Source organism: Copadichromis virginalis, linkage group LG20 (assembly GCF_057382275.1).
Source record: "Copadichromis virginalis isolate Kocher_CV1m ecotype Utaka linkage group LG20, C_Virginalis_male_GT1.1, whole genome shotgun sequence".
Lineage (NCBI taxonomy): Eukaryota > Metazoa > Chordata > Actinopteri > Cichliformes > Cichlidae > Copadichromis > Copadichromis virginalis.
This window is the reverse complement of record NC_140637.1, coordinates 10,443,067-10,468,542: the sequence shown is the minus strand read 5'-3', so window position 1 is coordinate 10,468,542 and position 25,476 is coordinate 10,443,067. Positions and strand designations below refer to the sequence as shown.

At 40.1% G+C, this 25,476-nt stretch overlaps 1 protein-coding gene across 2 annotated transcripts; it reads left to right on the top strand.

Annotated features, from left to right (window-relative positions):
- Window positions 1-606: 606 nt before the first annotated feature.
- gabrd (gamma-aminobutyric acid type A receptor subunit delta) lies at window positions 607-24,969 on the top strand. Of its 2 annotated transcripts, XM_085443192.1 has the most exons (9): window positions 607-1,129; window positions 14,461-14,576; window positions 18,180-18,247; window positions 19,496-19,716; window positions 20,123-20,205; window positions 20,437-20,574; window positions 20,990-21,145; window positions 22,613-22,824; window positions 23,905-24,969. In XM_085443192.1, exons 1-9 carry the CDS (start codon window positions 1,062-1,064, stop codon window positions 24,229-24,231), a joined length of 1,389 nt encoding a protein of 462 aa, XP_085299318.1. In that variant the 5' UTR covers window positions 607-1,061; the 3' UTR covers window positions 24,232-24,969. The 2 variants fall into 2 exon arrangements, with proteins under 2 accessions (XP_085299318.1, XP_085299317.1); XM_085443191.1 differs by lacking the exon at window positions 607-1,129 and having other exon boundaries at window positions 14,354-14,576.
- Window positions 24,970-25,476: the final 507 nt, after the last annotated feature.

Genomic DNA, 25,476 nt, shown 5'->3' with positions numbered 1-25,476 from the left:
ATATATTTAAGCTATAAAGGCAGCTTGTGTAGAGGAGAGCATGGGTCATGATTTGTGAGCTCATTTTTTAAAACTGTTTTTGTTTTTGGAGACCTGGAATGTTAAAGTTTCTGTCTCTAAAGCATGTTAGTTCAGCTTATGTGCTACAGGCTAAAATAGACATGACAGTCAACACAAAAAGTTTCAGACATTTTTCATAGTGCATGTTTGAGGTTCATTTCCAAGAAAAAACATTAATTACATTTAAAAAAGAATAAATAATTTATTTAAGACAGTTGAGTGGGCTTCATGCTGAATTTAGAAAAGAAAAAACAAAAACAAAGTATCGGTCCTATCGCGCTAGTATCGACTCGGTAACAATACTAGCGACACTTGTCCACCTCCAAAGAAAGGACCTCTGCGCACACTTTGGGCAGCCCCCCTCCCAGTTTGATCTTATTCCAACAGAAAGAATCACAACTTTATGTGAGCCACTAATTACCTAATGGAGATGAGTCAAATGTGTCAAACATTACATAATATATTGAAGTCCTTTGCTTATGATGCCATTCCTGCCACCCCCCACCCACCCCCGCCTTCTGTGTCCAGATTCAATCTGACGTTTAGAGGCCAAGCGACGGAGGGATCGACAGATTAGCGAGTCTCCCTCCCTCTCTCCCACCCTCCCTCTCTTTCTCTCCCTCTGCCTCTCTCCATCCTTTTCTCTCTCACTCGCTTTCTGCGCTGTTGGTGGATGTCAGGCGGTGGATCGGCTCCTTGTTTCGGTCGGACCCGGAGTTTTGTCTTCATCTTTTTCATAGGCGCGCTCTTCTCTTGTGCGCTCCTGGACGCGGAGGAATCGGGGAGCTCACGACCATGGGGTCACCATCACCTTCACCACCACACTTTACTTTGTTCTCCGCGGCGCTGGATCGGGAGGAGAGCGCACTAAAATAATAATAACTAAAAAACAAACAAAAAAAGCTAACAAAAAAATCCTCTTGTGGGCTTTGTCGTCGAATTACATTGCGGGGGAACTTTTCTCTTAGCATTACGCATATATTAATCTGACAGCGTGTGGAATGGAGATCCCAACTTTCCTGTTTTCGAGTCTCGCTCTGCTCTTCGTCGGAGGAGATATTTTCACCAGGTGAGATCAGCTGTGCTTTTGTTTGTTTTTTTAAACTTCTTGCAGGTGTCTTATGTGCTTCCCACTGCGGAGCGCTATGAATATTCCGGAAGAAGTTAGCCGTCAAATTATAAACGGTATTAATAATAATAAGAAAGCAACAAACTAGAACGATAAAACAAGGAAAGGCACTGTGATATCATCTATTTAGGAGCAATAAACTGCTCTTCTTATTGATTTAAAGTCTCGCGTCAGTTGAAGTCCTGCTTGTTGTGCAACCGCCTCCCACGACTCAGTGCTAGCAAAACTCACGTTCACGTTCACTCGTGGATAAACGGACTTCTACAGGCTTACATAAAACTACTTATAGACACCCACAATCTGAAGTCTGCTTTCTTCCCCGCTTGCATGAACCTGATGACACCATTTGCATAATGCATATGCATAGTAAGAGGTGATTGTTTTCTATCCCCCCTCCCCTGGTGATGAATACCAGCTGAGTGGAAGCGTTTGCGTGCGTGCGTGCGTGTCAGATAATGTCACGAACCTCCAGGGGGTGACATTATCTGCCACGTAAGGGATCAAATACATCAGATGATCCCATGATGCAGGCCTCATACTGCAGTAAACACAGTACATTTAAATAGAATATCACTAAGGTGCTCAATTTGGGAGGTTAAAAATAAAAAAAAAAGGTGTAGGTGCTGCTGGGAGCTTCAGTCGTGAATGCGTCTCTGAAGTAGGATTATTCCAGGTTGTGTATTATAAGGTAAAAAAAAAATCTTAAGAGTGATCCAGTCCTATTCAGCAGCGGTTCAGATTTCAGCCATTTGAAAAGATTTATCAGGACCATTGTGCTGACTCTGAGGATAAATTACCTTCTCACCAAGGAGCAGGTCAGGTCTGTCTAAACTAGTTTACAGTGCTTCGTTTTTGACAGAGGCCTGCATTCATCGGCATTCAGTTCGCGGGATAATCAGCATCTACTACAGAGCTTCAGTTTCAGTACTTGCTTTCACACTGAAAAGGGCAAAGGGTGAAACTCTGAGGAAAATTGGGGAAAATCACCTCTATTGTCCCTCTTGGCTGTTCACCAGTAGAGGGAGTAATAGCTATTGTAATTGGATTTTCCTGCCTCCAGTCACTGCTATTATTATTTTGTTCTCAGTACAATGCAGAGTGTAGGCTTTTTCTTGCACCTCATTATGTGTCATCTCTCTCTCTTTCTCTCTCTCTCACACACACACACACACACACACACACACACACACACACACACACACACTTTGCAGAGGAAACCTGCACGCCGCTTTCTTTCCTCGCTCCTGCTCTGCACAGAATCACCCTGATTCTCTTTTTTTAGCTCCTCGTTTATCCATTTCACAAAAGTTGCTTAGCTAAGTTGCGCCTCACCACCTTTGGTGTTGCATGAATTTCACAGTTTTTTCTTTACAGCTGAAGTGTCACTTACCCTTCACTTTACAGAGTACAATCTGCAGCTAAATGGACTGTATAATGTCTGTAACAGAGGAGTGGGCTAGAAAACATGCTATTGCGTAGTAGAGAAAAGCATCATCCTTTGGTCATCAGTAGCCCGAGATAAAAATTGTCTTGAAATGGTAACTGTTAAATAGAGTGCCAGATATGTGTTAATCCATCCCTGAAAGTACTGCCCAGTAAATGCTTTTAAAAATCTATCATGCTTAATCTTTTCAGGGATGATCTTAGTCGTTTTAGAAAAGTAAAACTATAATGTACAACTTGTTTTTAAAGATTTAGGTCTTCGGGTATTTCACAAAAAGTGCCTGGTAGTATTTAAACCATTGCAAATAAGTTGTTGGCCTGTACTCTCTCACACATATCTCTCATTAATAATATCAAGTCACTTTAAGCCAGGGAGAACATTGCTGTCACAATGTAGAAGCTGCACTTTACTAAAGTGACATGTCTTTTTTACACATTTTTTATTTCTGCAGGTGAAAGTGTCACTGATATTAAAAGTGTTGTTTTCAAGAGAGATTTGACAAAGAGGGCAGCAGAAATAGGAAGAAACACAACACTTCAGTTCTATAAACGTACTTTAAGGCACCAAAAAGCGCTGGTATAACACACAGTCACAAAGATACCTGCGAAACAGCTCATTTTTTTCTTTCCTTCTTTATTTTATATTTAACTCATTTTGTCAGTCATGTTGTATACAGATATGTACCAATACAAGCAAATATATTAGACATAAAAACCACACCGAAACATCAGGAGTCACTTTTTGGCACGACACCTGGAATACAGAGTGAGTTAAGAAAGCGACTAACGCTAATCCCCACCTCATTCACCTCTGCCTCAGTGCACGAATATTGCAAATGATCGACTGTATAATTTTCTGCAAGTGTTGCATGACAGTTTAAATTTTCATGTCTACAAATTGCAGATTTTTGATTTTTTATTGGATCGGGCTTGTTAGCAAAATGCAGTGAACCTGTCATAATGGGCGATGCATTGCTTTCTTCCAGTGTGGGAAACATTAAGGGAACTGTACAGAACTGACATTCATACAAGATGGCAGGGAGTTAATTTACCGCACTACACTGGTTGAGTTGATTCAAACACAGGCTAAGCCTTTTCATTAGCTTTTGTCACTATGAAAAAGGATTAATGTGTTTTAGTCTTTTTTGTACCAGCAAAGGTGTGACTAATATAATAATGGTGGCTCTGTTATATGTATGTCTAGTCATTAATTCCACCCGTGTTCTTGCTGCTGTCACAGTCCACAGTGGATTTCTATCACAAGGGCCAAAGATCATGTTTTTAAAAAGAAACGAAACCTTGAAAGGTCAGCTAGGTCATTATTTCAGAACTGACACTGACAAAAAAAAAATCCATATACATGATTAACCTGACTTCCAGTGGTTTACCAGTTGTAAGACTTTATTGTGACGCAGCAGCTATATAAAGTGTCGAGTCTGCAGTGTTATTATAATTAGACTTCATTCAGCTCTGATTGCAGGAGATAAGTCAACAGCGAGGCTGCTATCTGGTCACAAAGACAGGAACATAAATCAAAACTCTAACCAGACCCGACTCCCGTGACACGCAGGTGCTACTAAAGATAGCTGAACATACCGACACAGGTGGCTGCACAGCCAGATTACACATAATACTTTCATGCATGTCGGTGTGTGGTTATCACCAGCTGACTGGAGGTTGAAAGGAGATTCACAGATTGTGCGCTACAACAGCGATATCTCAAAGACCAAGAAATGTGACAATAAGAGTGCGGGGGAGAAAAAAAATACTGATTAAGTCCAGCAAAGCTAATCTTTGAAAGAAATGAGGACCAAAAGAGATTTAAGCAGTCCTATTATGCATTACATTTTCTCCTCTCTTATTTATACTGGTAATTGTGGTGGATTCTCATATTAAATAATGAAGTAATGCACACATAATCCCTGTGAACTCAAAGTTTAGGCTTGATACTTCTCAGATTTTCTACTTCTCAGAGTTTAATGTCCTCATAGAGGGATATCCTTAATACAGTGTGGCTGGCTGTGAGCGCAGAAGACCCGCTGACATGCTGTTCAAACCTAGCCAATTGTATAAAAGTTAGCTTAAAGAGAGTGGGAAGTGAGTTAAAATGGATGATAAGGATCTGATGTAAGGATTAGTTTGAGTTGTAAATACAAAGCCATTTTAGTAAACTCCAAGTTATGAGCAAATGGTAAATGGATTGGTTTTCATGCAGTGCTTTTCTACTATACTAAAGCACTTAAAGTGATTTACACAACACACATTGTTCACTCATTCATACCCATGCACTTTTTTCTATATCTGAATGCTTTTCTGTCTAACATTCACACTCTGAACGCATCAGAGAGAAACTTGGGTTTTGGTATCTTGCCTGAGGGTACTTTGGCATCCAGACTGGAGCAGCCAGGGATCAAACCAACAACTTTGTGATTAGCAGATGACCTGTTCTACCTCCTGAGCTCCAGTCTATTAAGTATATAAGGCCTCCTTTAAATAGGGCCTTTGTTGTAAACGAAATGCATTAAAAACTGAACACAAATAGAACAAGAGACTCACCTGCAGGCTGACTAACCCCCCGGGGAAAAGTGTTGGATTACTGACAGAGCAAAGCTGAGTCTAAAGCACTCTTTAAGAGCCCAATTGTGGCATTTATGGACTAAAATGCACAGATTGTAAGGAGTGTGGGTCCATCCTATTCTCGGGGCCTTGCTGCAGGTCAACCTGGCCCCACGATGCAGCTAATCATATTTTATTTTAACTGCTAGTCGAGCAGTTTAGCTTAGAGCACACCCGGGAAGAGAATTTTAGTGTCATTATTTACCTTTTCAGAAGGACATGCACAGGAGGTCACTCCCCACCTTTGTTTTCATGCGGACGTGTAGTTTAGGAGCAGGTGGCTGCCCCTGCTTCATGCAGGAGGATTTAAACTCCACATTTTATCATCTTTTCTGGCTTGTCACACTTGTCCTTAAACCTGCACTCAGGTGAAGCCCTTGTCCTGACTAATCCGCATGAGAGACTGACTCAGCGGATAAATCCCCCCACCGTCCGGAGACTACATTTTCCAGTAACGCTGTGTTTTGATCATGTTCCCCCGGCTGCATGAGCTGGCTCCGAAGCCTGACTGTGAGCTGGCTACAGGGTGATGCAGGCACACCTCAGCGCCTCAGCTAGAAGCCGCCTACTCAATTTATGTTGACATATCACACGTAAATGGGAAAAGGAAACAGTTTAGGACAGTTTTGCTGATTTCATTAATTTCTAGATAATTATACATGAATTTATTTAGCAGTTTGCATGTCACTTTGATAAGTATGTTAAACGCAATGAAATTAACCTAATGATAAATACCAGCAGTATCTAATCCCCATGAGAATGGACAAGGCTGTGATACAGCAGTTCTGCGTTGGGTATTTTGCACTGGTTACACTCAAACTGTAATGTGAGTGCTTTGGAAACCAGTGCGTAACAGAATTTCCTGTGCATTTCCTGCAGTTCCTTCTATGATCATTATATTCAAAGCAAATGTCAAAATGATTTGCTTTATTTTATCCAGCGGAGGTGTGATGTGTCGGCAACGTGATGTGTGACGAAAGCTAGTCCGTGACAAACTATCCGAGTTTGGAGATGTTCTGGGTCTTCGGGCTCTTTAAAATAGCGCAGGATATTCACTGACCTGAACGCGAGTCCTGCAGCATTTTCCGTTCAGATAAGGACCTCTCTAACAGCAGCACTGTACAGCATGATCATCCCACAGACTCCATCACAGTTTTTTTATTTTATTTTTATGAGAGGCAGAGACTGAAGCCCTGTGTTTAGAGACACCATTATGTAACTAGAGTATCAGGATTCATACATATGAAGTGCCCTTGAGCAAGACATCGAATCCCTCCCAGCTGTCTTGCAGCTGACCTTTGAGCTTCCTGCAGAGGGAGGAGAGCAACACATGTCTTGGTATCAATGAGAAGAAATGGAAAGGGTGCAAGGCTCACAGATTTAGAAACAGCAACTTATCTTTTTTTTGTTTCAGACATAAATTTAGTCTACCATAAATTATCTTTTTCTTCTTTTTCTATTCCTTTTGCTTTTTTTTTTTAGCTTGGATAAACTTCAGTTCTAGACCATCATACAGGAAAGAGATAAAGTGAAAGATAAAGCAGTAATTTGTCCATGCATTACCTAATCGTTGAGGGTTAAAGGAACGATCTATACACGACGTGTTGCTGAATTATGTTTTTCGTCAAGTATACTAATTTTATTTTGTTTTATTCAAAGGTTGCATGAACATAGCAGGCACTTTAGCACATATAGCTCACGAAACAACTGCTTACATCTTGTAAGCTTCAGTTGGCTAATTCCACAAAAAGCAGTGACACTGGTGCACAGGTCAGCCAATCACAGCCTTGCAGAAAGACGGCTTTGTGACTTATAATTAATTCTTTTCCCCGTGATGCATGACTACACCTGATCTCAGTGTTTCCTCCACCTGCCAAACCCTAATTTAACCCCCAGTTATCACAACAATCCGCCCCACCAAGCCCAACTCTGTCTAATGGGGATAAATGTTGCTTTTTACCATCATAATGAAGAAATAGTTTTAATGATAGAATAATTTTTAAGCTTTCAAAATGCTCACAGTGATAAGCAAATAAATAAACAATGCCACACTCGCTAACACAAATTATTATTAGTATAAAAATATATATTCTTAGACATTAGAAACTTTAATGTTTAAAAACACAAATGTTGGGAGAAACTTGAATACTTTTAACAAGAAAAAAAAGAGAAGTTTGTTTTTAAATTTGGGACTCTTTCTTTTGAATGTACTCTACATTATCTATTGATACTTGTATTAAAAAAAATGGATGTGCAGAAGGAAATGGAGCACTCTGGAATGCGATTAAGACTGACAAACATTATTTGAGTGCAAATCTGGTCAATAAAACATCTGTTTGCCGCATGGCAGCGCAGCACAGACCCTTAATTATGACTGCTAATGCAGTGCGAACACCGTTAGAAACCCACACCTATAAATGTGAAGCAGCTGTTCAGTGATTTAACTATCTATTTATTCATGTTTTATTTAATATTTATCCCAGTTTGATTCATTTCACCACAGAACTAATAGAAACAGTTAGATCAGGGCGCTGATAGGTAGTCCAGGTATCGATTTGAGCGATTATACGATACTGATTAGGGTTGTTGGTGTGTGCTGTGCTTTGCATTCACAAAAAGACACCATAAATTTGAGTGAAGCCGCTTCTCTTTGTTTTTCTCCCCAACTGTTTAATGTTAGCTCACAAACAGACGGCAGATCCGAGCCCTGAGAGAGACGTTTAATGAAAGCGAAATATAGAAGGATTAGGAGCGTCTGCAAATGCACACCCTCTCAACTGCTTGTCATGGATGGAGGGGTGGGAAAATGAAGAGGCGCAAATGTTTCGTAAATCCAAGAAAGCAATCAAATGTTCAGACCGGTGCGTCTTTCAACAGAATACATTTGATTTTTCTTTGGAGAAGAAGTGAAGTTGTTTTTTCCTCCTTAAGCAAACTGATATGTTTGTAGAGAAGGAGAACATTTGGTGTTAAGAGAACAGCTTGCAATAAAAGCAATAATCTGTGGCAAATGTGAAAAATTATATATGTATATGTGAAAGTCAGTAAAGCCAGATTAATTGAGTCGATAAAAGCTTTTAGTCGGGATTTTGGACCCTTGGATTAACATTTCTTCGCATGTGTTTTACAGTAAATCGAAGCAGCGCTGCACACGAGCAGCCCCCATCATATAAAGAGGGAGAAAAATTAAAAAAAGATGCTGTGCAACAACCACACCATGACAGAAAAGAGTCTTAGTTATTACATACAACTCCTTCACACTAAATATTCACAGCTGTGTGGGAACTGCAGAGAATAAAGGCACCAGGGCCTTAAATCTTTAAATCCTAAAACAGTTAACAACTGTAAAATGAGTGTTAAATTGCAATAAATAGAGTTCTACTATAGGATTTGTGTGATATACATTTCCACCCGCTTTCTCCTCCTCTCCAGACAGAGGTCTGTTTGACCTTGGTGTGTTAACAAATGACTTGAAAGAAACGCTCTTTATTTCCAGATTTAGAAACTCCCAATTAGCGCAGAAATCCAGGAGTCACTTAGTGATTAATTAATTCACTCAGTGCTCCCATTTTTTTAGTCATGACAGTGATTGCCAGACTAAAAATACATCTGCCTCTGCAAAACAGATCCACCGAGAAAATGTTAATGGCATGGCAGAAATGTTTATTTATTTTATTTCATATTCAGTTAACCAGCCGTTACATTTTGGTGAATAGTTTCCGTATGGCATAATGCTGTGCTCTCGGGCACGTCGACTTTCTTCAAATGTCAGCCCGATTTCAAAGGTCAGCTCGCGGCTTTTCATTGTCGAACGATCTGAACACCTTCCACGAACCCCCCATGCGGTCCATTTCCCTGTCGATACCCCCACCGCCGGCCTTTGGATGTCAGAAAAATCGTATTTGTTTGTAGCAAAAACAGTCAGCACCTTCAATTTTGCACGATAGCTTTGCTTCTAACATTTGATTCATCTCCATGTGTCTTTTTCATGGTGATGTCTAACAAGCCATGCCTCTTTTCAACATGGACTTCTCATTTTTAAACTCCCCTCTAAATCTATGTGTATGGATCTGTGTATGAGTGTTTCAGAATACAAAACTGCCACCTGGTGGTATCTCAGCTGTGCTACGTTTGTGAAATCCTTCACAGAGGCTCCTGCTGTTGCTGCTCACAGTGTTACCTTTCTGCCCTCAGGCAGCACTAAGTGATTTCCGGATCCTTAAAACAGACAATAGCTTTAAATGTTGCTGTTATTCCGCTCCTGGCACATACACAGAGGTGGCAGTGCATGGGGGCAGTTTGAATTGAATGCAAAACAATGCATGCACAAAGGTATGTTGTTCAGAATAAAAGTCCACAGTGTAATGAGAGCCTATTTTCAGTGAAATACAGCGATTTGGAGGTTTGTGGAGTGAGGCGCAGCATTTTGTTTATTATGCGCTGTGTGGAATCTGAGGCTACGCTGTTAGATTTGGATCTGCTGTCAGACTCCTTGTGGACAAAAGCACGCTGTGGAAACACGACTGAGGAAAAATATGTCAGCCAGGCTTTAATCAGCGTGGCTTTTGAATGCTGAAACAAGCACAGACTTTTTAAAAAAAAAAACTTTTTGAAAGGACACCCCTGAGAGATGTAATTTTGCGCTGACATTCAGCATCTTTGACATTCAGGATTTAATCATTTTCATGCAAAGAGGAAACAAAACAAACAAACAAAGGACGAGTTGCTTTGGGTGAAAATGAATGACCAAATAATTGCACGCACACGTTTTTTTCTTAATGTTTGAATCTTGAGAAAATGTGATTTCCTAAATCAGCGATGAATAATTCAAGGATGCAAGAGAGTTTTGGAAAACATGTTATTAATAAAAGTCGTGTTTTTGCGCTCCATCTTTTTCAAAAGCACATGCTGACAAGTTATAGGACTAAAAATGATAATTAAAGTGAAGGTTCCTTCATTTTCATAAATAAACACTGTATTTAAAGCAGCATCAGTCTTTTATAAAAGCACTAAATTAAAAGTAGAAGGTGTAGCCGGTATGGATGACTTCATTTTCAACTCCCTTAGCCTTTTCCTTCTCTCTTTTTCCTCTTTGTTTCCCTATTGTTTGCTTTAGTCAGCTAAAAAGAGAACTATTTCTGTTTTTAGCTGGTGGTAGCTGCTGGGGCTTGACTATTACCCTGTTAATCTATGTCATGTAAATGTGTAAACATCTGCAAACGATTAACAATTTGAGCTCACGTTGCTCTTTTTTTGGGGACCTTTTGTTACATCAAATATTTTCCCTCCAATTTTATACAGTTGAAAAGTAGAGATGGATATCACCGATATAACATATCGGTATCGGTGCGATGCTGACCTAAATTACTGGATTAGATATCGGAGAGAAATAAAAAATGTAATAATATCCATTAAATATCACAAAAGCACCTCACAAAACGTGCGACATGGCATAACTCAGCTCATAACCTTAGCACGTCGGAGGAGTATGCATCACGTGATAGAGCGGATGTGACGTGCGAGACCAGTCGGCGGTCTGGTTGAGCATTTAGAGCCTCGCTACCAAACCAGCATTTCATCTCTGAGAAAGTTATCCCAGAGAAGTAAAGCAAGTTTGTAAGTTAATCTCTGAATGTTTCTAAAGCATTCCCACGTTAAGCTTACCAACCGATACTGTATATGGAGCGACTGCCTCTCTCTCTCCCTCTCCTGCTGCTACTTCAATCATGAAACTGATCAATGATCAGCTGATCGGCTTTTCTGTCGTGACTCCCGTCTCTCTTGTTTGTTTTTGGCCCACTTTGCACCAGAAAGAGGAAACCAGTGGATACACAACAGCAGCACCTTTAAGCTTGATAAGCTGTTGTTAGAATGGTAACTGTGCAGGGGCGGGCCTAGCAAGGTTTAGCCAGGGGGGCAGGTAGGGCATTAACAGGGAAAGGGGGTCACAAAGAAATACTTTTCTTTCTTATTCTCATGTCTAGCTTGTAATAAATAATTATCTGAATCTTACAACCAAAGTATTCATCTGATGTAAAATGTATAGAAATACGTTATTGTATATAGTAACTATTAAGTCTAATATATACCCTAGTAAGCTATAGTACTTTTTCCTTTGGGAAGATACCATCTGTGCAGTCTGCAGTTCTGTTGAAGAAAGATGTTGAATCTAATTATTGTAGAAAAATAATTGATTTCTGTGCATTTAAAAATTTTTTTTAACACGTGCATTAAATTAAAGTCGATTACGTTAATTAAGCATTATTAGGTGGAGGGTGGGGTGTGGTTCCCCTTTTGTTTTGGCTGGGAGTTGGCAACCCTATTAGTTAGGTTGTACTCTTTAAAATACCAGAATAGGGAGGATGTTCAGGATTTAAGTTTATTAGATTGATCAGTATTGCTCATCTATGAAATATTTTGGGGGCAGTGTATTTTTTGCATACAGGTATAACAGAATAGCTTTAGTTTTGCTTGTTTTTTTAAAACTTGAGTATCAACTTATACAAAATGCAGCAAGATATTAAAAAACACACACGTTTTATTTGTTATAAAATACAAATAACTGAGTAATACAACGTCAGAAAAAGAGCATTTGTGGTTTGTGTGTCTGAAAGAATAAAAAATATTGGGCTATATATTGGAATATTGGCTTATAAATCACCCCATATAGGTACTGGTACTACAAATTGTATACTGGCCGGCCTCGATTACAGGATAGTCAACGGCTAACATGAATTCCTTCCATTAATCTGACAGATTCTGAACATTTCAGCTTCATGTCTGGATGCACGACCTGGTCACTTCTGCTGTGATGGACCTGGTGACATTTACAAACACAAAACTGAACTGCTGATTATGACTGGACATAAATCTCGTGCTCTGTATGAGTTGCTCAGCATAATTGTTTATGAGAGTGACATTTGATCTATGTTTTGCCATAACAGGGGGGCTTTCATCATTTTATATTGTCGTCAATTCAGAAGAGAGGGCTCCTCCTCAAGGAGCCTTTGTATGAATGTCAAGGGAAAGTCTCTCACATATTACAGGCACACACAGAGTTGCACAAAGAAACACAAAGATCACAGTGGCAATAGATCACAGATACAATTAGACATTTACAATACTGTGCAGAATTCTTGAATCATGCCTCACTTCTTTATAATTTGCTGTCAAAGAGCCAGACTTTCTAGTCATTTTTAAACTGGTCTTGAGCAACAATTCTTCAGGTTTCTTCTTCAGTCTGAAGGTCTTCTGATCCTTTTTTTTTCTTTTGCACTGTCTGCTTTCTGACTCATTTTCAGTCCAGTTCTTGACCTGAGCATTTTCAGAGGAACTTTCTTATTTTTTGTTAAGCCACTTAAAACTCACCTATGAATCATTCGAGCATAAAATTTAGCAAAGAGGCAATTTTCTTGCTAGTAGCGTGTCAGGATTATACAAAATATATAATTTGCTCCCAGTTTTTTGATAAACTAACACAGTTCAAAAGGCACGAAGTTGCATTTTTGCACTAAAAAGCTGATTCCCAAAGAGCTATTACATGAAAACCTGGCATATTTCAGCATAGAGTGCAGTGTGTTGTTAAAAATTTACTAGACAACTAGACAAGTGAAGGATAAAAGAAGAAGTTGCACGTCTAAAATCTATATACAGTAGAATACCACTATCTGAAATTCAAACAGGAAAAAATCTAGCAAAAACCTAACATGGTGGAAACTGTATTGTGGGCTAAGGTTCCATTTCAACCAGTGGTGTTAGGGATCCACCACCAGTACCATCTGGAAGGATCTGATTGACAAAGACTTCCACGATAATGGCAGCCAACATATAAAGAAGAGCTCAGAACGCCCTTCAGGAAGCCTGGAGAACTATTCCTGAATACTAGCTAAAGAAATTATGAGAAAGCCTGTCCAAGCCTGTGTTGAAGAATAAAAGTGGTCATACCAAGTATTAATTTTCAAGCATTAGAATCGCACAAATTCAATTTTTACCTTATATACTATATTTCCGTGTACATTTTAAGTGCACCTATGTTACGTTTTTCTGACAAACTTTAAAGAGATGAAAGGTTGCTCGAGATTTTTCCACAGCATAGTCAAGTGTGGGTACACTTCACTAGACACAAAGATCCCTAAGGTTCTCTGTTGCCAACACTGATATAAGTGTGACCTGAGTCTAAATTACTTTAATCAAATGAAATTCACTTCAATTAATTTTATAACAACAGTCACCTCAAGGCGTTTGATATTCTAAGGTAAATACCCAAACTAACAGAGAGCCAACCCCAACAATCAGATGACGCCTTATTGACAGTGGGAAGGAAAAACTCCCTCTTAACAGGAAGAACCAGGCTTAGCGAGGATCAGCGATCTGCCATGACCAAACAACACGCTTTGGAAGATGGTCAGAGATTAATAATAAATAATGATTATTTGCAAGGTGGTGTATAAATACATAGCGAAAGAAAAAAGGTGAGTAAGGAAGAAATATTCTGTGCCTCGTGGGAAACCCTCAGCAGTATAGGCCTATTGCAGCGTAACTAAGGGTTGGTCAGGGTCTTCTGATCCAGCTCTAACTATATGCTTTTTTAAGATGGAAAGTATTAAGCCTAATCTTAAAAGTAGAGATGGTGTGTCTCTCCTGAATCCAACCTGGGAGCTGGCTCTACAGAAGAGGGGCCTGAAAGCCTCCCATTCTACTTTGAAATATCCAAGTACGTCTGCAGTCTGAGAGTGACGTGCTCTTTTGGGATGATATGGTATCATGAGGTCTTTAAGAAAAGATGGAGATTGATTATTTAAGACCTGGTAAGTGAGAAGAAGGGTTTTAAATTTAATTATGGATTTAACAGGCAGCCAATGAAGAGAAGCTTAGCTAATTGGTGTGTGCCATCTAGCTTCATGGATCGACAAACCTGGGTATCATCTGCATAGCAATGAAAATGTATACTATGCCTTCTTATAATACTGCCTAAGGGAATCAAGTGTAATCCAAATAGACTTGGTCCTAGCACAGAATCCTGTGGAACTCCATAATAGGAAAAATTAACGATTTAAATAATGAATCTTATTTATGTTTGAAAAAGTGGTTATTGTGTCAAATTTTGAGATACTTTTACGTATGCTACTAACTCTATCTGAAGTTCTGCCAGGCTTTTCCTGTGGACGTGTGACAGGACAACCACTGAAGGCTGCTGTGTTTGTTTTCTTTAGGGCCATGCTGAGTGACGTTGGGGACTATGTAGGTACAGACATTGAAATATCCTGGTTACCTAATCTGGATGATTTAATGAAGGGCTATGCCAGAAATTTTCGCCCTGGGATAGGAGGTGAGTATGAGATCTACTGCTTGTGGCGTTGGGTTACATTTCACCGCCTCACATTTACAGCCATCCTTAGCATCACCCAACCGAAGTCCTAAGTACAGGAGCATGGATTGCACTTCATCTTCCAATTCCATTATCCCGAGAGGCGCCTTTGGTTTGGCTTTTCCTGTACGACATTAAAACAAGGCTCTGTTTACCTCATACAAATACTAGGGGTGCAACGATATTCGTATCGATATTGGACCGTTCGATACAGTGCTTTCGGTTCGGTACGCGTATGTATCGAACAATACAACATTTGTAATTTATTTTATCAATTTTCCTTCTGACGATGCTGTCTGTGTGGAGCGCTCAGTGAATCTGCGTTCGACTACTCCGCCTAGGCTGCACTGTCGAGCGCAGATCCACTGAGCGCTCCACACAGACAGCATAGTCAGAAGGAAGAGCGCAGGGCACCTCCCCCACCCTCATTCAGATCTGGCGTTTGGAATTATTTTGGTTTTCATGTGACGTATGACCCTGAAGGTAAGCGAGTCATGGACTAAAGTAAAACAGTATGTTGGATGTGCCATGCAATGCTCAATTACATGGGTGGGAACTAGTGTGTTAGCGCAGTTAGCTCGTTAACGTGTTGGCCGTCTAGCCCCATGCACGGGGCGATCGGCGGTAGCTCGTTAACGGAGATTTGCCATGTTGTGGTGTTAAGGTCATTTCAACGAGATTAACCTGAAAGCACTAGTGGGAACACAACGAATATGACTGCACATTTACGCCGACATCATCCTAGTGCAAAGACAAAAACAACAAGCATGCTACTAACTTTAGCCGAGTCATTTAGACAGCTGTTAGCACATGATTCTCCTTATGCTGCTGAGAATATAGCCCAGAAGAAGCAGATAGTATAGCTTTTATTTTGGAAAGAGACATTTCTCTGTAATAAACTCTCTTTTCCAAAGATGAGTGATTCCTCAATCAGATACAGGGCTTGCAATATCGCTAGCCTGACGTCCTGGGGCTAGCGATTTTTTCAGTCGGGCTACCAAAATCTATCTCTTCCCTGCCCGTCGGGCTATTGTAGGAAAAATATATGTCAATGCTTTTGCATTCTTTCGGAAATGTAGCTGGGTAATTATGTCATTGGCATCGGTGAGCCACTGTCAATATGTGACATATTGAAGTCGCGTTTGAATTTGCGCTTGTTTTTTTGCTTTCACTTTGCAATCGTGCGAACTGTGTATAGAGAGCGACAGCACTGATCTGTGAGTGATGATAATTTGTGCACCAATTCCTCTGACATCGTCTTATTAATCGTTAGCTTACTATGCAAACATGACAAGTGAAATCTCCCGCAGCTTAAACATGTGAGAGGTTGATCGCGCAGAGAATCGCTGAGCTTATGTGAGTGCGTGTGTAAAAGCAGCAGGATTTATATTTGACTACGATGACCTGGATGACTGAGAACCTTCACAGACAGATATATATTTTAGTTCTGCTGAGCCAAATAAGACAGGTCAGGGTGAAGAAGTGACAGCCAAAGAAAAGCTTACCACAAAACGGAGAAGTTATGACAAATCAGACTATAAGGCAAAAAGAAAGTGCAGCTTTATGGTTTCATGGACAAAATAATTTCTGTGGCTGCAATATGACGAGCTAAATAACCAGGGCTGCACATAAGTGGTCCGCAGGTGCGCATTCGCTGTCAAAATAAAAAACACGCACAAGGGTTAGGGTTAAATTTAAAAACTGTACTTTTGAGTTAAAATATATATTTATAATTTTAATAAATGACAAATTAAAAAGGCATGAACATTTTTTTTGTATCGAAAAAATATCGAACCGTGACACCAAAGTATCGAACCGAACCGTGAATTTTGTGTATCGTTGCACCCCTAACAAATACATATGCTGACAGGTGAACAGTTTGTTAAGGACACACACAAAAAACATTTATTAAAGACAGGCTTTGCAGGAGGACACGCCGGAGTGGAGCGGTGGCACAAACATTGTGTGCTGCTCTGGAGAATTTGCTAAGAATGGCTGCCAAATGTGAAACATTCAATGACCACAGCAATAGATTTCTCAATCTCACAGCTTAACTCAGCTGAGGAAAGGTGAAAATGTGGGGCAAGAGTGCCGCTATCGCCACACACATACCACCCTGTGCATGATGCAGAGAATCATAATGCAACATCATGTGGTCACTGCATTTCTATTTATGTCACATTTTAATGTGTTGAAAAAGGAAGCTAAATGGAAGGCTGTTGTGACCACTGGGGAATCATGTCTGTTATTTCGGAGCAGTTTCTTTCACTCAAATCCCACCCCATGCTATTAATATGGAGCAATAACAGGGCCTTAAATATATGATAATTATGAAAAATGTTTTTGCAAGATAAATATAATTTGTAAGGATAGTGATGCACAAGATGTAAAGAAAAGACGTGACAGACAGATTGTTTCATAAAAAAAGCACAATGTATTTTTTTCTTTACATAAAATTTATGGATCTTGTTATCGCCTCACTTGAACACTGAATATTAGAAGAATTGATAACTACACAAAACCTGATTTGAAAGTTGAAAACCATATTATGAACCAAAGTGTCTGAATGTTTCCAATCTCACATCATTTTAACAGTAAGGGAGGATTAGTTCTGCAGTGGAAGTGGAGTCTCTTTTTATATAATGCAAGAAATTAATATACAGTAACAACTTTTCCCACTGTAAACATCAATATGTGCTGCCAAGGTTTCCAGAGTGCAAAGCCTATTTGCAAATGCAAAGTTTCTGAACTGATAATGCTGTAAAACATTTTTCTGGAATTTTAATCTATTTGCATAATTAGAGTGGTAGCAAACAAAATCAATGCCACGTTTCTATGGTAATGCTACACATTGTGCTTCATTCTAATATACAGCGAAATATTTTCTATTATATTTACTAACCAGAGTTGGTAAAATAGCTGTTTAACAAATGTTATAGTCATCTTTGTACCTGCGCTGGAGAATAGAATCACATCGCCCTCTAAACTCTCCCATTTACATCAACATACAATAAGCATACAACTGAAAACCTTTTCCCATTCACTTGCATTTGGTGTTGAAAATATAAATTACCCAAAATGGCATGGGGAGGTGTTGAATGATGGGAAATGATTCCTTAATGTTTAATATATTTTAAATAGCCTTTCTGTTCTGCATCACTGAGCCCCCCCCCCCTGTAGTTTCTGCCCTCTAGCATTCGATGACTGCTGCACGCTCCATGCTAATCATATGGCAAACTGTTGAGTGAACGCTACAGCGTATGTGTGCGTGCGTGTGAATGTTGGCAGAAGCTCTCTCTGTGCAAGTCCATGAAAGCCCAGTGTTGTTTATGAATGCCCATTGTGTGATGTGCCACTTCGCATGGCTAAACTGGATAATGCTTAATCTCTATGCACCGTAGGAGTGTTTGGACGTGGGAGGAAGGTGGATGGGAGAAAAACAGATGGGTTATGGAGTTAGGATGGGAGGGACCAGAATGGGAATCAGAGAAGTGGCGTGGGTGGGTGTTTGAGATGGGGAGGGCAAAGGTTTGCCCTTTTTTTTTCTCACCATTTCCTCTGCAGGTCCGCCCGTGAACGTGGCCATGGCTATAGAAGTAGCCAGCATTGACCACATCTCTGAAGCCAACATGGTAAAGAACAGACACTCGCTCCTTCTTTCTGCACCGAGATTCTCTATCATCACTTCACAACTGTCGCAACGATCAAAGATTTACTATTTGCATAATCCTGACATATCCCACTCGAAGGTTTAAACGCATTCAGTGTGAACATTTGTGACACATCGGGCGAGTTGTTGGATAATTTCAGACTTTCATGGATTTTGTAAAGTGAAATATCAAATCCAATGGGGCAATTCATGTTTTGCACAAATATCATTTTGCGTAACCTTGTAATCGTGAGCGGCGCCATGTCTATCATGAAAGAAGGAGTTTAATCTTAAAACGCTTCAATTCAATATGTTTTTTTTTTTTGCTTAACATCTGAAATAAAGTCCAAAGTGTGGTAGCCAAAAGAGCAATGAAACTAAAACACAAACACAAAGTGCACAGTATTCAGGGAAAGGCTGCAAAGTAAGACAATAAAGCCAAGTGCTTTATTGCTTTTATGCTGTGAGGACACATAAAACACAACCGGACACTGAACTGCTGCAGTAATATCTGAATTATGCAAGCAGAATAGTAAAAAAGCACCACAGTAGTTACTCACGTCACCAGCCAGTGCGGCATGTGTGCTCCAGCATTGTTTGCTTCTTTTTCAGCCTCCTCTCTGGTGGTTTATGCTGTTTGATGCTAATTGCGGTATTTCACTCTTTGGTTGTGTTTTTCTGCATTTGCAGCCAGATCTGCATTTGTGTGACTCACCAGGCGTTTGAAGATGGCTTTTTGTGTTTTCTTTTCTTTCTATATTTCTGTTTGGTAGGAAGTTCAGTGTCACATTTTGCTGAAATCTCTTGCAATAGGAAGAAAATATTTAATTCAAATCTACAATATAGTGACAAAAGAGTTATTATTCTTTTTCAATTTTGCGATTATAACAATAATTAACAGCATTTTAACGGTGATATCAGTTTTAGGGTTATGTCTGAAAAGAAATGTGTTTGGACCCTTTAATTAAATGTTGCATTCATCATTAATTGAAGGGCCAAAATCTCTTCTTACTAAAAATTCTTATTGAGTAATTACTTTTCTTTTCTAAATAATTTCATATTTTGACACAATCTCACCAACGATTTTTCCTATATAAATAAGTTATTCCCAAAACCGTCCAGAATAATGAAATAAATTAAATATATTTTTAAAAATACAAAGTAAATATAATTGAACCTAATATTCCTAACAGTCTGTCTCCCGTTTTACATTCCGTGGTGTTCCTGACAGGAATACACCATGACTGTGTTCCTGCGGCAGAGCTGGCACGATGACCGCCTGTCCTACAATCACACTAACAAGACTCTTGGACTGGACAGTCGGTTTGTGGACAAGCTGTGGCTGCCCGACACCTTCATCGTTAACGCCAAATCTGCTTGGTTTCACGATGTGACCGTAGAGAACAAGCTGATCCGCCTGCAGCCTAACGGAGTGATTCTATATAGTAGCCGGTATAAACAAACAGATCATTGTCTTCTCTTTCTTTTGCCTACAGAAAATTCTAAGACAATTCTGCAGTTTCATCTTAGCACACCAGAAATTTTCACTGTCTTTCGTCATTGTTTTGATCAGACTGCACTGTTTTGGTTAAATATAACAGTTCTCATTAGCGCTGTGTTTGGATGCAGGCTGTTTTGAGCAAAAAAATAAAAATAAGAATGCATGAATAGTAACTAAATGGACTTTTCGTAAAAGAGTCAGATTTTTATACCAGGAGTTAAATAATGAAGGATGTATTGATGAACATGCAAAAAGAAGATAAAAGAAAATTTAGTTTTTATTTGAAAAATGACAAATTGAAGAAACTGTAATAGCATCTATGTCAGGGTTTGATTAAGCGAGCCGTTTTGTTCCTAGAATCACTTCGACAGTGGCGTGTGACATGGACCTTACCAAGTATCCCATGGACGAACAGGAATGCATGCTGGATTTGGAAAGCTGTGAGTTGGGATTTATCTTAAATGTTCATTTCTTCTTTCCTACATTCATCTTTATGGGTTAAAAATGTTATTTCAGTTTATTGCTGAAACATTTCATTGTGCGAGCACGGTGACATTTGTGAAAGGTTACAGTGTCTGTGACAGGATGAAAATGCCAAATGTTGAGCGAACCTCGCACATCTGTGTCGGCTGGACGGGTAAATGTCTTTGTTGTTGTTGTTGTTTTTCTAGATGGTTACTCCTCAGAGGACATTGTGTATCACTGGTCGGAGAGTCAGAGACACATTCACGGTTTGGACAAATTAGAGCTTTCCCAGTTCACCATCACAGACTATCGCTTTGACACTGAGATGATGAATTTCAAATCAGGTGAGCATCCCTCTTTTGTGTTGTTTTGTGCCTGTATTATGTTTTACACGTATGTGGTGGTTTTGGACTTTGGTCCCTCTTGTATTGGAGAACTCTACACATACTTCTTGAAGCATGACTTCTTTTTTTCAACCAGAGGCACTTCTGTGGTTGTATTCTATTCGTAGACGAAATGCATCAAGGCAGACTTGCTGCTGAGCCAGGCAGGAGATTTAGGAGATGAGAGCAGTAGCTGCTGGGAAGATGCAGCTGCAACACCATTTTATGCGTTAAATCTTGAAGTTGTGCCACTAGGGGCAAAAGCGAGGCAAAAGATGTTGCCTAGCGTCAGAGCCTGTGAAGAACAATGGCCTCTTTATGATAAATAATTAGCATGTTTGGTTTGAAACAAAGTGACTTGTTGTCTGCTTCACAGCGGGGCGCTTTCCGAGGCTCAGTCTTCGCTTCCAGCTGAGACGTAATCGAGGTGTCTACATCATCCAGTCGTACATGCCTTCGATATTACTGGTTGCAATGTCCTGGGTGTCCTTCTGGATCAGCCAATCAGCAGTTCCTGCTCGTGTATCCTTAGGTTAGTATTAATTGGATGAAGTATATTTGAACATTTCGAAAGGGGTTATTTCAGTGAAGGTTGGTGCTCGTTCGTCCTCTGAAAGGTTAAACCACATAAATGACAGTTTTCTTTTCTTAGAGTCTTACTGCGTGTGGGGTTACATTCAAACTAATGCATTGTGGTTACAAGGAACTCATAGCAGCCTATTGATGACCATCACAGGATACAACATAGCTCAATACATGCTGATGTTAAAGCAAAAATAATAAATCTTTAATTCAGTTCCTGCACATATTTCTTCAGGTCTCACACAGATGTCCTCACAGGCCTGAATATGTTATCTCTACCCCCCAGATATAAGAAACATTGGTTCTCTCCCCCAGTTTAAATCTCAACTCAAAACCATCTGTTCAAATCTGCATATTCACTGTGAACCCACTGTTTGTTCATTTTATCTTGTGCTTTTGTTTTATTGTCCTTCATTGTGTCATTGTTCTATTATGTATTTTATCCTATTGTACAGCGTCCTTGGGTGTCTTGAAAGGCGCTTTATAAATAAAATGTATTTATTATTAGTATTTTTTTGTTAATTAAAAAGGATTTATGATTAAGTATTTTACATATGCCATGCAGCCTTACCTTCTGCTATGAAATCAGACGCACGTAAGCCTTAATTTCGCAATTGAACTTTGCAGTTTCCTGTCTGAAAATTGCCCACCTGCCTCAACCATCCCCTCTGCTCGCTCATGTTGAGATTTTACTCAAAGAAGAAGAAGATATATATTTCTTGATGTAGTATAGATACAGCTAAAGAGCTTCTCAGTTCCCACCTCTCTCGATGGTCCTGTCTGTTTCAGTCAGTGTTAAGCAGCTTATTAACTTGCAGGTGCAATGAAGTTGTGCCCCTCTGTTTGGCTGCACACACTGGGGGACATGCTATGCAGACAACAGCTAGACAACTTGGTGGGCCAAAATATATCAAAATGCTAAATTTGCATGCAGGCTAAATTAAAATTTTGGGGGATCGGGCCCTCCGGCCTTGAATTTGACGCATGAGGATGAGACAAGTCAAACGTTCATGTCCTCTCAAGACTAAAATTCTGCAGAATGTGCCAACAGAATCACTGATGAGCTGCAAACATTCTAGTTAAAGCAAGAAAAGACAGCCTCATCAGACAGCCCGATGAGGCTGTCTTTTTAAGTTTAAATGGAAGATTTGGACCAGATGATGGGACATGAGCAACATTCACTCTGAGAGAAAGATGAATATGTACACCAAATATTTTTGAAAATCCTGTTCCTCATTTTGTTTAAAGCTACCAACAGAAAGGGGATAGTGTTCCCTTAGGAAACCTTAGATTAACCACCTAACTGACAGTTTATACTGTTGTCTAGACTACAGTAGGGGACCAACCAACCTACAGTCTGAGAACACTAATCAAGAGCCCCACATCCACAGAAGTCAAATTTTTGCTTTGTTTTCAGGGATTACAACTGTTCTAACCATGACCACGCTGATGGTAAGCGCTCGCTCGTCCTTGCCCCGAGCGTCAGCCATCAAAGCGTTAGATGTCTACTTCTGGATCTGTTACGTGTTTGTGTTCGCGGCCCTCATCGAGTACGCCTTTGCTCACTACAACGCTGACTACCGACTCAAAGAGAAAGCCAAGGTCAAGGCCAGCAAGCTCAGCTCCGAGGTGAGGATCACTCATTCGATCATTTCCGTCATGTACACCTGTCAGCAGACCTTTCAATCTGGAGCTTCGGGGCGGTAGGGTGGGGGTGTTGCTACTAAATTGTGCGCACCTCTTAAACATAAACCTAGGCCGGACATCAGGCCTTGGTGCTGACAAGCATCCATCCCACTGACCTTCAGCAGGACATGAATCTCTATAGACCATAATGGGAAAATAGATGATCGCCCCACAGGAAGCAATAGTGATTCTCATCATACTGTCAGCTTCTTAAGTTGCTGGTGTCCATCATAACTGAGGTAAACCTTCAGAATAACAGTGGCCGCACCTGCTATAAAACTATGAGTTCAGAAATATTAAACGTACCAGATTACCTGTCAGAGCAGTGAAGCGATTAAAATTAAATGTTGCAGTGGAGTGATTGTGAAAAAAAGGAGCCAAACTGATATAGGGTATTTTACATTGATACTGATGCAGATATCAAAGTATTTTAAAATATAATATTACAATAAAATGGCCGATGTAATTTTCTTTCAAACATACGAAACATAAACAGATTTCTCAAGCCTTTGTTTTATTTAGTTATTTACTTGTTTACCTTCCGCTCAACTCAGCTCAGCGCCCTCTGGTGGACAAACTATGCAACATCAACACTCAAAAAATGGTTGAAGTGCCTCTTCTTTACTTACATTTATATTAATTGTCTATTACAAATGCAGAAACAATAGTTTTGCAAATGAGCTGACAACATTGGTCTGATCGCTTATGCTCTAGTGAGTACGGTGTAATCAAAACTGCCAAAAGAGATGATAATCATTAATACCACACAATTAACCCTTACCTTAACCACTGACAGGGTTAGGGTTAGTCGTGTGTTTATTTAAAAAAAAATGAAGCATTATAAAATATAAAGTACCAGGATGGACCAAATACTTAAGAGCTTTTGCTTATAAAGTAGTTATAAGTTATAGTAGTAGACCTCATGAATGCAAAGGGGTTGAATTGTCACTTTTGCCAAATTTGCCAGAATAGAGCTCTGTCAGGTAAATGCTTAGATGCTTCTCTGTCTCCTCCTCTCCACAGTCTATTGTAAAGAACGGCAAACAGGCAATGGTTCTGTTTTCCCTGTCAGTCACCGGCATGAATCAGGGCGTGGTCATTTCCAGCCGCCACGGTCGAGCCCAGCGTTCCAGCAGCGAAATTCCCGGGGAGGGTGGAACGGAGGAGACGGAGCCGAGGCGGAGAAGATCCAGGCAACCGGAGGAGCGCGAGGAAGAGAAGAAGAAGTGCTGTTCCAAGTGTGTCTGCAAGCCCATTGATGCAGATACCATCGACATCTATGCCAGGGCCGTGTTTCCTTTCACTTTCGCCGTGGTGAATGTGATCTACTGGGTGGCGTACACCATGTGAAGAGGAGGCAGCGGGTCTGAGCGAATGGCTGCCATCCAGAGCTGTATATAAGAAACTGCTGGAGCTGTGCCACTTTAATGCTGGCAGACTGGTGCAGCAGAAATATACTGCAGCCTTCAGTAAAGGCGAGAACTCGTCAGACAAAAGACAAAATAAAGTATAATGGCCTGTGAATATGGAAATATGGTAATTACTGGAAGTGCGTAGAAGTTTAAGAAGTTTTAAGAGGATTAAAATATATTTAAACACAAACAATGTCCTGCAAAGGCGAAGGACTATGTTGCCTGTGGAAGACATACAGCACACATTTAATACAGTTTAACTAACAACAAACACTTCCACATCGACCTGTTATATAAGCCGACTTAACACGAGACACCAGACCTCACGTCCACCAAAACAGCCGCACTGACCACAAGCTCTCCTCTAAACAAATACAAATAAGCATACTTAGCCTGTCTAACTCCACAATCAGTGAACCACTTGTTATCTCACAAAGCAAAAACACCACCCAGACAAGAGGATAACGAGATGAGGTGTACTGCTATTCTGCATGGCTGAGAACTCATTACCCCCTCTCCCCTCCCGCCACTGCTATCCCCTCTCTCTCTCCCTCTCCTTTGGTGCCCCACCCTTTTTTTTCCTGTTTATTTTCACGTTTAGGACACCGACTGGAGGGTCTTATCTCCCTCTGCCAGTTCTGCCTGTTTCCTTGCCATTAAAGGACTTCCTCCACTACCTGTGTGCGTGTGTTTGTGTTTCTCTCTCCTAGCGCCAAATGATCTCTTGAAAGCTAAATCCATGTTGGTTAGGTATATTCAAAAGAAGACGAAGCTGCTTGAAATCCCATCTGGCAGGTCCGAACATGCAAAATTTTAAGGGGTTATGAATAATTAACTTATCAATTATACTTTGCTCTATTAATAATTTCCTACTCGTGCCCGTCCTTTGTCTGAACTGGGAAATTGATTTCAGGAGACTCGTGGATTAGAAGGCACCACAGCTCTTTAGTTTTCTTATTCAGTCACTACATTAAATACAGTGTATTATGTGACCTCCAGTTTGAGCATTTCAGCTTCTTGAATCAGAATGAAACTGCATCTTTGATTAAATCATCAGTTTTCTTTGCTTCTTTGATGAAAGGTTCAAGGTGGACACATCAGCCAGTAACTCTGAATGTTGCAATCAGTTGTAACAAAGTGTGGTGTCCACAGATTTACAATACTGTACAAAAGTCTCAAGCCA